The 13,220-nt window shown below is 48.4% G+C and overlaps 1 protein-coding gene across 4 annotated transcripts in view; it reads left to right on the forward strand.

The window, feature by feature from the left end:
• NPAS2 (neuronal PAS domain protein 2) overlaps positions 1 to 13,220 on the forward strand; it is a 198,529-nt gene that overhangs the window by 130,590 nt on the left and 54,719 nt on the right. For all 4 annotated transcript variants that reach the window (XM_027554709.1, XM_027554710.1, XM_027554708.1 and 1 more), the window contains exons 6-7: positions 3,995 to 4,115; positions 5,209 to 5,322. In XM_027554709.1, coding sequence (XP_027410510.1) covers positions 3,995 to 4,115; positions 5,209 to 5,322 — 235 coding nt within the window. The remainder of the gene's footprint in view (positions 1 to 3,994; positions 4,116 to 5,208; positions 5,323 to 13,220) is intronic.

Consider the following 13,220-nt stretch of genomic DNA (forward strand, 5'->3'; position numbering starts at 1 on the left):
CCCTGGAGTCCCTCCCTCCATCCCTGCCCTTCAGTGGCTACCAAGCCTGTCCTCCAGCCCTGGAGCCCAGGCTGCGGGCAGGGAAGGACTTGCCTACTTTGCTGTGCTGCTGGAAGAAAGGACCAGAACACGGCATCCTGAGTTGGTGGCGAGCGGGTGGATGATGACGTTGTCAATTGAGCCCTCTGGACTTGGCCCCTTCCTCTGAGTCTCCTTCCCTGGACCTGTTACACCCACCTGGCTTCTGTGCTCCCTCCCTCCTCCAGCCACTAGAGGGTCTGAAATAAAAGCAAAGTCGTGCCCCTCTTTGTCCATGTCCCCCAGTGGATGCCCTGGCACACAGGCTCAGCCCTGACGCCCCCAGCGATGCTGAGGCCAGACCCCACTGCCCTTTCCCTTCCCTCTCCTTACTTTCTGCTCCCTGGCTTGGACATCAGGGCCCCCATCCCCACTTCTGTTTCAGCCTGGACCCCTGCCTGGGGCAGCCACATTGTTCTTTCCGTTCATTACCATGTTTTTCTTGAAGGCCAAGCACCATCCAATGTCAGGGGTGCAGGTGAGGCAGGCAGAGAACCCACGTCATCACTTGAAAGAAGGAGAAAACTTAGGGTTGTGTCCTGCGGGATTAACAAGCCACCATCCTGCCTGGCACCTGCCGTGTGCCCTGGTACCAGCAGCGGACTCGAATCCGCTCCTCATTCTTCAGTGGAGCAAACTGCAGCTTGGAGGGCAGAGCTGTGCTCACATCCCACCTCGGGGGCTCCCACCTGCCTCTCCCCCCGCCCCCTAGGCCTTACCCCCTGGTCAAAGATGTGCCAACAAAGTTGGTATAGTCAAAACTATGGTTTTTCCAGCAGTCATGTACAGATGTGAGAGTTGGACCATAAAGAACGCTGAATGCCAAAAAATTGGTGTTTTTGAACTATGGTGCTGGAGAAGACTCTTGAGAGATCCTTGGACAGCAAGGAGATCCAACCATTCCATCCTAAAGGAAATCAACTCTGAATATTCATTGGAAGGACTGATGCTGAAGCCGAAGCTCCAGTACCACCTGATGCGCAGAGCCGATTCATTGGAAAAGACCCTGATGCTGAGAAAGACTGAGGGCAGGAAGAGAAGGGTATGACAGAGGCTGAGATGGTTGGATGGCATCACTGACCCAATAGACATGAGTTTGAGCAAGCTCTGGGAGTTGGCAATGGACAGGGAGGCCTGGCGTGCTGCAGTCCATGGGGTCGCAAAGAGTCAGACACGACTGAGTGACTGAAAAACAACAAAGACGTGGCCTTCCCTGGCGGGTACAGATAACACAGATACAGTGGCCAGAGGAGCAAGGGTGAGGCGCGGGTCCTGTTGAGAGTGCGGGGCTGTCACAGGCGCTTTCTCAGGGGAGATGACTTCAAAGCCGGGACCCGAAGGATGTGCGGGAGTTCCGGAGCACCAGGAGAGGGTGTGGAATGTTCCAGCCTGGGGGAGCAGCCTGGGGGGAGTCCCAGAGGACGAGCACAGCTGGCACCCTGGAGAAAGGACAGTTTGCGGGGCTGGAGAAGGTCTAGGGGTGGAGGGTGTGCTGAGCGGAGCCTGATGAGTGAATCAAGGTATTTGGGCTTGTCCTGGGAGCAGTCGGACAGTCAGAAGCCAACAAAAGAATTTAAGCGAGATGGTGACTGGATCTGATATAAGGCTGCTGCTGCTGCTGCTGCTGCTAAGTCGCTTCAGTCGTGCCCAACTCTGTGCGACCCCATAGACAGCAGCCCACCCGGCTCCCCCGTCCCTGGGATTCTTCAGGCAAGAACACTGGAGTGGGTTGCCATTTCCTTCTCCAATGTATGAAAGTGAAAAGTCAAAGTGAAGTTTTTGGGCAGAGGACAAAAGTTGATGTGGGAAGACCAGTCTGGCCATTCGCCAGAGATGATGGTCTGGATGAGGGTGGAGGCCATAGAGAAAGAAAGGAGTGGATCTGACAGAAACTTTATTAACTTTTTGTTTTGTACTGGGGTATTGCCGATTAGATTTCCCTGGTGGCTCAGAGGGTAAAGCATCTGCCTACAATGCGGGAGACCTGGGTTCGATCCCTGGGTCGGAAGATCCCCTGGAGAGGGAAATGGCAACCCACTCCAGTACTCTGGCCTGGAGAATCCCATGAATGGAGGAGCCTAGCGGGCTATGGTCCATGGGGTTGCAAAGAGTCGGACACGACTGAGAGACTTCACTTTCACTTTATAGCCGATTAACAACGTTGTGATAGTTTCAGGTGGGAAGCCAAGGGCCTCAGCCATACATGTATCCATTCTCCCCCAAACTCCCCTCCCACCCAGGCTGCCACACAACACTCAGCAGAGTTCCCTGTGCTCTACAGTAGGTCCTTGCTGCTGATCCATTTAAAATACAGCCGTGTGTATCTGTTCTTCCCAAACTCCCTAACTGTCCCTTCCCCACATCCTTCTGGCAACCACAAGTTCATTCTCTAAATCTGTGAGTCTCTTTCTGTTTTGTAAGTAACTTCATTGTATCATTTCATTGAAGATTCCTCCTCTAAGGGATGTCATATGATATTTCTCCTTCTCTGTCTGACTTACTTCACTCAGTATGACAGTCTCTTGGATATGCGAGAATTTGAGGGAGGAAAATCTCACAGGGTTTGGATATTGGCTGTGAAGATGATAGGGAGAGGTCAGAGATGCACTCTGCGTGTCGGGTGTGGGCAGGTGACTGCCTAGCAACACTGCACGTGGGGAGAGGAGCACGGGAGGAGGAGGATATGGCACTGGGGGTGCGTGTGGACCCGCGGTCCCCAAGGGCATCTGGGAGCCAGCTGGAAGGTTAAGCCAGGGCTCCTGAGAGCAAGCTGCCTGCCTGTACAAATGTGAGAGTATGTACAATCCATGCTTGATGCTGTAGGCGGGGATGAGTTTAGGGAGGGACGGAGGCACGCCTGTCTCCTCTCTCTCCCCTCTGTGGTCTCCCACCTGTACTGGCCACACTCTGTGCTGTGCTCAGTCACCTCAGTCGTGTCCAACTCTGCGACCCTATGGACTGTAGCCTGCCAGGCTTCTCTGTCCATGAGATTCTCCAGGCAAGAAGACTGGAGTGGGTTGCCATGCCCTCCTCCAGGGGATCTTCCCAACCCATGGATCAAACCTGGGTTTCTTAAATCCCTACATTGATTGGCAGGCAGATCCTTTACCACTAGCCACCATAAATTTAAATCACCCCGTGTGCTCTGACCACATGGGGTTATTTACATTTCAATTAGAATATTTAAATACAATTAAAAATTCTGTCTTTGGGGGATTTCCCTGGTGGTCTGGTAGTTAGGACTTAGTACTTTCATTGCCAGAGCCCCAATTCAATCCCTGATTGGGGAACTAAGCTCCCAAGGGGTGGCTACAAAAATGTCTTCAGTCACACTAGCCCCATTTCAAGTGCTCAGAGGCCATGTGGCTCGTGGCTTCCCTAGCAGCCAGCGCAGGTTACAGACCACTTCCGTCATCACAGACCACTCTGGTGGACAGCACTGGGTCCAGGCTCTATTGGATTTGTGTCCACGGGTGCCCAGGTCTTCAGAAGAAAAGGTACAATTCCTTAGATTAGCTGCCTTTGAGAAGGCAGCTGTTTGCTGGCCTGAAGGTCAGAGGAGGAGCCCTGCACTCTTCAAAGTGTTTCACGGGAGTGGCTGGCCTCATGCTGGGGCTCCGCGTCAGCCACATGGCCCCAGCTAGAGCTCGGGAGTCTCGGCACACGAGGCTCCTCTTCATGTTTGTCTGGCCGAAGTCTGAATTCTCTCTCGGGCCCATGGGCAATCGCGCGTTTGCATTTCAGCGAGTAAACCCTTCTGGATGACAATTCATGACCACAGAGTCTCCACAGAGAATCAGATCTGGAGCTTCTCATTTCAGGAGTCAGTTCTGAGTCGTCAGGAAGGTTCAGTTTTTGCTCTTGCTTTTGTTTTCCATCTTCGTGGAGTGTGTACCTTTGTTCTTTTCTTTTCCAGTCGGATGTCATGGATCAGAATTTGTTAAATTTCCTTCCAGAGCAAGAACACTCGGAAGTCTATAAAATGCTCTCTTCCCATATGCTTGTGACGGACGCCCCTTCCCCAGAATACTTAAAATGTAAGTTTACCCTCACTGGTTTTATGAGAGAGAAAGATAAGGATCTTATATTAGAAAGGAAAGTTAAGAGTCTACAGCCATACCACCCTTAAGGCGCCCGATCTAGTCTGATCTCAGAAGCTAAGCAGGGTTGGGCCTCGTTAGCACTTTGATGGGAGAAAGGAAGTTAGAATGAATTAAGAAGGGAGGACTAATTTTAAAAATAATTTTCCTTGTGACTCAGAACATATCCAAGATCCTTAGAGGTATATTTTAAGTTTAAAGCTAAAACCGGAGTTTGGAATATGTAAGACTTTGAACTTTTATGTGGAAATTTTGAAAACCACAGAGCTTTAGAATAATAACTTTGTTTTGCATGTGATAACAAGAGATTACCTTTTTTTCATATGAGAGCCTTTTAGTAATAAAGGATACAAAAATCACTGAATAATCTGTTTATTTTGGAGGACGCTAGAAAACTAGATTTGTATGATACTAAGTAACCAACTAAAAACTGAATAATTAGGTCAAAACTCTCTTCTGAGGCTGTCATCTGATTATTTATATACATTTGCAGATTTTGCGGAATTTTACAGTTTTTATCAAAATCAGCAACTCGGATAGAAAGCTGGCCTGGTCACTTAATGAAGCGCGTTCTTTGATGATGGTAGCAACAGTGCCTTATACTTATTCAAGCCTTAGTTCCTTTTCCATGAATAATTTGTCCTGTTGTACATCTGATTTTCCTTCAAAGCAAAGTGGAAAGATTAAATTAAAGAGAGCAGCTCTATGTGAGCAGCTTTATTTTAACATACCATATGAAAACGACCAGAACTAATCAATGCCGACAGAACCAACCGCAGACATCTGTGATTAAATTAAGACTAATTGGCTCCGAGTACGGGATGCAAACTATCTATAAACTATGGAGCAGAAAAACCTATGTTGTCAAGGTTATAAAACCATGTCCGAAAGTCAGCTGTACGGAGACAGCTAGCCCGGCCATGTGTTGACCAAACTCTGTGTGTTTCCCACAATGCCGCTTGTTTAGTCTAGAATCATTGGCGTAATGCTTTTATTCCCTTTCTCTCCTTTTTTTCCTCTAATGGCCCAGCTGACAACGATTTAGAGTTTTATTGCCATCTTCTCAGAGGCAGCTTGAACCCAAAGGAATTTCCAACTTATGAATACATAAAATTTGTAGGAAATTTTCGCTCTTACAACAATGGTAAGCATTCATTGTCATACAATTGCGGGGACCTGCCCAGGGGGGCAAGAGTATCGCCGTTGGGGGGAGCAGGGAGAAGATGTGCCTTCCACATTTGCATGTGGATTTCTGTGCTCCAAAGATGTGCTTTTGTTACTCGTAAATGGGTATCGCCCATTCGGGAAGAACACTCCCCCACACCTGTTTATGCCAGCGCAGTAAGTGCCGCCAAAAGGCACGTTATTCATTTATTTATTTTCAGGCTAATGGGGTAGTTCTGTGCTGCGAGAAACAAACAGCAGTTAATAAAGAACAGGCTCAGCCTACGCACAGCTAAACAGGGCTTCACCAGGACGCGGGGATGCATAACCTTGGCGGCTGCATTTTTATCCTCCTTTATACAGAAGTGCCTAGAGCCTGTTTTCATAGCTTCAGTCCGTGGGCCTTCAGGGCTTTCATAGGCCTTCTGGGCTTCCCTGGTGGCTCAGAGGGTAAAGAATCTGCCTGCAAAGCGGAAGACCATGTTTGATTTCTGGGTTGGAAAGACCCCCTGGAAAAGGGAATGGCTATCCACCCTCGTATTCTTGCCTGGGAAATCCTGTGGACAGAGGAGCCCTGGCGGGCTACAGTCTGTGGGGTCGCAAAGAGTCAGACATGACTGAGTGACTAGCTTTTCACAGGGGCCTCGTGTTCAATCTGGGCGTGGTCCTTTTATAAGGAGCCGCCCACCTCCATTAGATGAATTATCAAACCTCATAAGCCAAGCAGTAAAATGATACTTTCTGGAATTACCCAGATAACTCACTGTGTCCAAACTCTCAATTAGACTTAAACCCTCTGTTTTACTTTTGACCCCAAAATGAGAATACAGGCCTGATGCCAGAGATTCAGAAACACAAGCCCCAGCACACAGCCCCCATTGAGGAACCCGGCTCAGGGTGGCCAGTCCTCAAAACCCGACACAAAACACCTAATTTTGAAAGCTCTAGCATTTCATAAAACAGCAAAGATGGGAGGAAAAAACAGAAAGCAGTGTTGATAGGAAATGGTGAAAAGAGAGCAGAGGGAAGGAGAAAGCCCATGGAAACAAATACAGAAAGATGAGGGGCGATGGGAAGGAGGGGTGGGCAGGTGGGTGACAGGGGACTGATGACCCCCTGACTTGTGCCGCTTCGCTTGCTGTTGGCTCTGACCCATGGTCAAGTCCATCACCCCCATCGAATTAGTCCCAGAGTTTCCAGTAGAAGCAGCCAGAGTTGTGACCCTGAGCCCTAATGCTGAGCTCACCAGGATGTCTCCTCCAGTCTCAGAAGATCCCTGTTGTATGTTATTTGCATAAACATACAGAATTTGCTTAAAAGGCTACAACGATTTGCTAAACAGCATAATCCTCCAGGCCCAGCATTCAGGGCTGATTCCTGGATGATGGGCTCCATGGCCAATTTGGGGCCCTTCTGAGAAGCTCCCCCATTCCCAGGGCTCAGGATGTTTGAGTGGTTGGAAGTGGTAGCAGGTCAGCCTTCCCCAGTGTGTGTGTGTGTGTGTGTGTGTGTGTGTGTGTGTTGCTCAGTCATGTCTAACTCTTTGCAATGTTATGAATTGTAGCCCTCCAGCCTCCTTTGTCTATAGGATTCTCCAGGCAAGAATACTGGAGTGGGTTGCCATTCCCTTCTCCAGGGGATCTTCCTGACCCAGGAATCAAACCCAGGTCTCCTTAATTGCAGACGAATTCTTTACCATCTGAGCCACCAGGAAAGCTCCAGGGAACCCCTAAATCTGGGCAAATCAGGGTAAAGCCAAGGCTTGCCCACCTCTAACCTGACTCATCTGAGAGGCTTTCCTGAACCACATGGGATACAAGCGTAGTAAACCACACAACCAAGTAAAGAAACCGACCCAAGAGGTGCCCCATGACAAAGTCAATTTGGTGCCAGCCTGGTGCCCGTGGTTCCCTGGGCAAGGGAGCTTGTTACCGTGCAGATTCCCTGGATGTCGCTGGAAGATTCTAGTTCAGGAGACCTGAGGGTGGGGCTGGGACTGAGCAGAAGGAAAAGAGCCTTGGGATTCATATACCAAGGGACTTTGACTTGGAGAAACTGTCCCTTTGAAATCCGAAAGTCCAATGTTTGCATAGGAATTTTTAAAATTTGTTTATTTTTATTGAAGGATAGTTGCTTTACAATATTGGTTTGATTTCTGTCATACATCAACATGAATTAGCCATCGGTGTACATATGTCCCCTCCCTCTTGAACCTCCCTCCTACCTCCTGCCTTTTCCCATCCCTCTAGTTTGTTACAGAGCCCTAGTTTCACTTCCCTGAGTCACACAACAAATTTCCATTGGCTATCTATTTTACGTTTGATAGTGTGTGTGCTTCTATGCTACCCTCTCCAGAGGAACCTGTCTGGCTACAGTTCATGGGGTCTTAAAGGGTCAGACACGACTGAAGCAACGCGCTTCCATGCTACTTTCTCCATTCACCTTACCCTCTCCTTCCTCCCCTAACCCTTGTCCGTAAGTCTGTTCTCTATGTGTACATCTCCATCGCTGCTCTGCATAGGAATTTTAATGACACTCCTCTTGCTTACAGAGCTCTTCCAGACAACTCTGTCCTTGAATTAATATAAGTGTTGGCTTGGATGTTGCTTAAAATGCATGCAGTGGCCATAATGCCACCTGCTGGGGTAGCAGCTTATCCCCACTGGCTGCGTGCAAGGAAGGGCCCCCAGAGTGCCAAGACTATGGAAATTCTGGGATGCTGCTCCCATGTGTCTCCATGACAACAGTGCACATGCTGAATGAAGGGTACCGGGTTGTGATTGGCTGGTGAGCAGTGTTATCCTGTAAATTTACATTTCCATGACTCTCATTAAGAGGCTACTGAACACTGCTTTGAAGTTTCCTGTCATTTATCACATTTTAGAGGGTTTCAGGGCCTGGCTTCATTGAGAATACCTGAGACTTTTCATTTTTTTTAACCAACAAGGTTTTATTTTCAAGTTGAGACAATGTTTGTTTGCCTGAAACAATGTGTGGAAATCATGTGTGATTTTTTTTTTTTTTTGAAACTGTTACTGCTAAAAACACACAGCACAAAAAGTGGAAAATTTTAAACCAAGGATCTAAAACCAGCGTGTCTTTCCAGAGCCTGCTAAACAAACCAAAGTTAGGGGGTCTTTCTTGAAAAAAGAGTCTCCAAATGTAATTGTGGAAAAGCTGAAGTCTAATTCTCACTCAGATTAAAACAGCAAAATATGTCAGACGAATGAATTTCTGAGATGGAACCCTATGCGATCACCAACATCCAGCCATTTTTTATCTCTCAAGTAAGGCTTAATGTAAGAAACCATTCAAATTTGGTTCTGTAGGTTTACTTGTCAATAAACGTGAAATAATGGAATAATAAAACAGCTCATCTTAGGAAGGTTTCCTTAGCACCAGGCCCTGGGCTCAGTCCTGACGTTGGTCATCTCATTGAATCCTGGTAGCAGTCTCTCGAGATTGTCCTAATGGCATTATCCTATATTTTTTAAAATTGAAGAATGGTTGATTTACAATGTTGTATTAGTTTCAGGTGTGCAGCACAGGGATTGAGTGATACATATATGTAGATACAAGTACATCCCAGGTGGTGCTAGGGGTAAAGAAAATCCTCCTGCCAATGCAGGAGATACAAGAGATGCAGATTGGATCCCTGGGTCAGAAAGATCCCCTGGAGAAGGAAATGGCAACCCACTGCAGTATTCTTGCCTGGGAAATCCCATGGACAGAAGAGCCCAGTGGGCCATGGGGTTGCATAGAGTCAAACACAGCTAAGGGACTAAGCACACATATATATGTGCATATATGTATTAAATATGTATGTGTATATATATGAATATTAAAAGTGAAAGTGTTAGGTGCTCAGTCGTGTCCAACTCTTTGGAATCCCATGGACTGCAGCTCACCAGGCTCCTCTGTCCATGGAATTCTCCAAGCAAGAATACTGGAATGGGTAGCTATTCCCTTCTGCAGAGTATCTTCTCAACCCAGGGATTGAACCCAAGTCTCTCACATTTCAGGCAGATTGTTTACCATCTGAGTCACCAGGGAATCCCTATACATGAATATATATATAGATATAGATATATGGATATATACACTTTTTCAGATTCTTTTCCGTTATAGATTATTACAAAATACTGAGTATTATTTTTTGTGCTATACAGTAGGTCCTTGTTGGTTATCTCTTTTATATGCAATAGTGTGTGTATGTTAATCTCAAACTCCTAATTTATTCCTCCCCACCACCAGGTTTCCCCTTTGGTAACCGTAAGTTTGTTTTCTAACTCAGTGAGTCTGTTTTTGTTTTGTAAATAAATTCATTTATATCTTTTTCTTTTTAGATTCCACAGGTGATATCATTTGAGATTTGTCTTTGACTTGGTTCACTCAGTATGATAACCTCTAGGTTCATCCGTGTTGCTGCAAATGGCATTATTTCATTCTTCCTTTGCCTGAGTAGTTTTTTGTTTTTGTTTTTTTTGGCTCTGCTGGGTATTCATTGCTGCACAGGTTTTTCTCTAGTTGCAGCAAGTGTGGGCCACCCTCGAGTTGTAACACACAGGCTTCTCACTGCAGCGGCTTCTCGTTGTTGCCGAGCGTGGGCTCTAGGGCAGACATCAGTAGATGTGGCGTGTGGGCTCAGTAATTGCAGCTCCCAAGCTCTCGAGTGCAGGCCCAGTAGTTGTGGCACACGGGCGTAGCTGCTTCATGTCATATGGGATCTTCTCGGATCAGGGATTGAACCTGTGTTTCCTGCATTGGCAGGCAGAATCTTTACCACTTAGCCACCAGGGAAGGCTGGGGTGTATGTACCTTTTCAAATTATAGTTTTCTCCAGATATATGGCATCATTCTGTCTTAACAGAGGAGGAAATTGATACATAAAAGAGTTAAGTCTCAAGCGCACAGCTGGGACATGTGGAATCCAGGTTCAGAGCACATCTAACCCAGAACTCATATTCTTAACTTCAGTGCTTTGCTGCTCCCTACAAATCTAGCTGGAAATTGCACATTTAAATGCAAACACAGGCCTCTCCCTGGCATCTGGCATCCTGTAGGTCCACAGTGTTTATTCCTGTACACATCAGGTGTCCTGGATGTTTAGGCACCAGGATGTTTAAGAGTGCCTTAGACTTAAGTCAAATGCAGACACACAGACATGGCAAGGACTGTGATGAAGGAACAGGCTTATACTCACAGGTCCCTGGACCTGCACACCACAAGACGCTCCAGGGCAGGCCAGGAGCAGAGCAGGCTGATGAAATGTGGGTGAGGGTGAGAGTTTCTGTGGAAAAGAGCAGAGCTTGGGCTTGGCTGGTTTGAATAATTTCAGCAGGCTTTGGGGGGTAAGGGCTTCCCTGGTGGCTCATCAGGAAAGAGTCTGCCTGCCAATGCAGGAGATGAGGGTTCGATCCCCAGATTGGGAATCTCCCCTGGAGAAGGAAATGACAACCCACTCTAGTATTCTTGCCTGGGAAATCCTATGGACAGAGAAGCCTGGTGGGCTGTAGTCCTTGAGGGTCACAAAAGAGCTGGACACAACTGAGCAACCTAACAACTTGGGGTTAAGGGCTGTCCCCATTGCCTGGTCCTGGCGTGATTTGGGCAGGTGGAGAGTGGCTCAGAGTGTGAGAGCGAGATGGAGATGTTTGGTGGGTATGAGCACTGGATGGATTGGTTTGCATCTGAAAAGTACACCAGAAGTGAGAGGTTTACTATCTCTAGGAGTTGTCTGACCCTGAGAGGAGCAGTCCCTCTAGCTCAGCCCTGCCCCCAAATTCAAAACATCAAATACAGAAACATAATTATTATACAGGCCACCCCACGCAACTTCCCCAAGGTCCCAGGCAGGCACAGGGTAAGAGCAATATATAAAGGGTAGAAGGGATGACATCAGTTAACATCAGTTTTATTTTAATCAAATACCTGTTCATACTTTGCGGAGAAGGCAGTGGCACCCCACTCCAGTACTCTTGCCTGGAAAATTCCACGGACGGAGGGGCCTGGTGGGCTGCAGTCCATGGGGTTGCTAAGAGTCGGACATGACTGAGCAACTTCACTTTCCCTTTTCACTTTCACGCATTGAAGAAGGAAATGGCAACCCACTCCAGTGTTCTTGCCTGGAGAATCCCAGGGACGGGGGAGCCTGGTGGGCTGCCGTCTATGGGGTCACATAGAGTCGGACACGACTGAAGCGACTTAGCAGCAGCAGCAGCAGCAGCAGCTCATACTTTGAGGAACTGTGAATATATAGGAAACCCGACTTGGGTCCATTACCATGAAAAGTCCTATTATTTCTGTAGGGCTGACTACTTTGAGGAGCATTGTCTGATTCTATTTGTTTTTTTTAATTTGTGTTTATGTTTATTGAACTTTGGCTGCACTGGGTCTTCACTGATGCGGGCGGGTTTTCTCTGCAATGAGCAGGGCTTGCTTTTCGCTGCAGGCCTGGGCTTCTCGTTGCTGTGGCCTCTCTTGTCGCAGAGCACAGGCTCTAGAGCGCTGGCCCGGTAGTTGTGGTCTGCAGGCTCAGCTGTCCCAAGGCATGTGAGATCTTCCCGGACCAGGGATTGAACCTGTATCCCCTGCATTGGCAGGCAGATTAGCAACCACTGAACCCACAGGAAGTCCCTGGTGAATTCTTTTCTGATGCCTGGAAAGAGGAAGTACTGCATTTACTCACCTGTGGACTCATCACCAGCCTTCCTGGGCCCACACAGTCCATGCCTGGCACATACATATGTATCTGATAGAGGCAGGTTGATGTAGACCGAGGCTCCAAGTCCTCGGCCCTGGACACACAGGTGGTGGGCGAGGAGCCAGGATTTAGGCTAAAGACTTGTGACTCCAGGTGAGCTGAGGACAGAGTACTCCTTGACAGAGCCCAGAGTACCCTCCAGAGATGGAGGGCAGCTTCCTGGAAGGCTCTTGCCATGTCTCTGGCCTTAAACCCAAAGTGAAGTTGAAATCCACTTTCATGTGTGCTGGGTGAAGTGGAGTGTGTACCTTCCGGTGCCCTGTGAGCTGTCTACACGGGCAGGCCTCCTGCCGAGTGCTGAGTGGTCAGGGACGTTGGTCCATTGGCTCCCCATTCAGCTCCCTTCCCACCTGGGCTCTCCAGGTGTTGGGAGGCCAGTGGCCCCCTTCCTGACATCCTTCTCAGGTCCCTCGCTTGCCCCTGCCACCCCACTCCGAGAACTGTCCCTGACACCCTCTCCCAGCCTAGACTAGCTTGTCTCACCAACCGTCTGATGGAACCTAGGCTGACAGGTGCTGACTGCTTCCCCAGGCTTGTATCCATAGGAACCCTCAGGCCTTAAGGCAAAAGGCCCCCAGTGACATGTGTGGAGTGCAGGGCAGGGGAGAAAGGCTGGCACTGAGCCGGAGAGGAGACCCATACGTCATGTCGATGAAGATGCCGTCTGCTTACCTGCTCAGGTCCTCTGGCTCTGTGACCCTGGGAGGCTGGAAGAGGAGCGGGCAGAGCACCCTGGCTCTGTTGACAAGCTTGAACCCTCTAACTGGATATTTCCAGGCTCACACATCCACTGTGCTACATCCCCCCTCCCCCACCCAGGGACACAAATGTACCAACTGTTGCCTAAATGTGCTGTGTGCTAAGTCACTTCGTGTCCAGCTCTTTTGCGACCCCATGGACTGTAGCCAGTCAGGCTTCTCTGTCCATGGAATTTCCCAAGCAAGTATACTGGAGTGGGTTGCCATTCCCTTCTCCAGGGGATCTTCCCAACCCAGGGATGGAAGCCACATTGCTAACATCTCCTGCATTGGCAGGTAGGCTTTTTTCCCTTTTCTTTTCTTTTTACCACTAGAGCCACCTGAGAAGCCCAAATACTTGAGCAAAATGGCATGTCT

This window comes from Bos indicus x Bos taurus, chromosome 11, assembly GCF_003369695.1.
Source record: "Bos indicus x Bos taurus breed Angus x Brahman F1 hybrid chromosome 11, Bos_hybrid_MaternalHap_v2.0, whole genome shotgun sequence".
Classification (NCBI taxonomy): domain Eukaryota; kingdom Metazoa; phylum Chordata; class Mammalia; order Artiodactyla; family Bovidae; genus Bos; species Bos indicus x Bos taurus.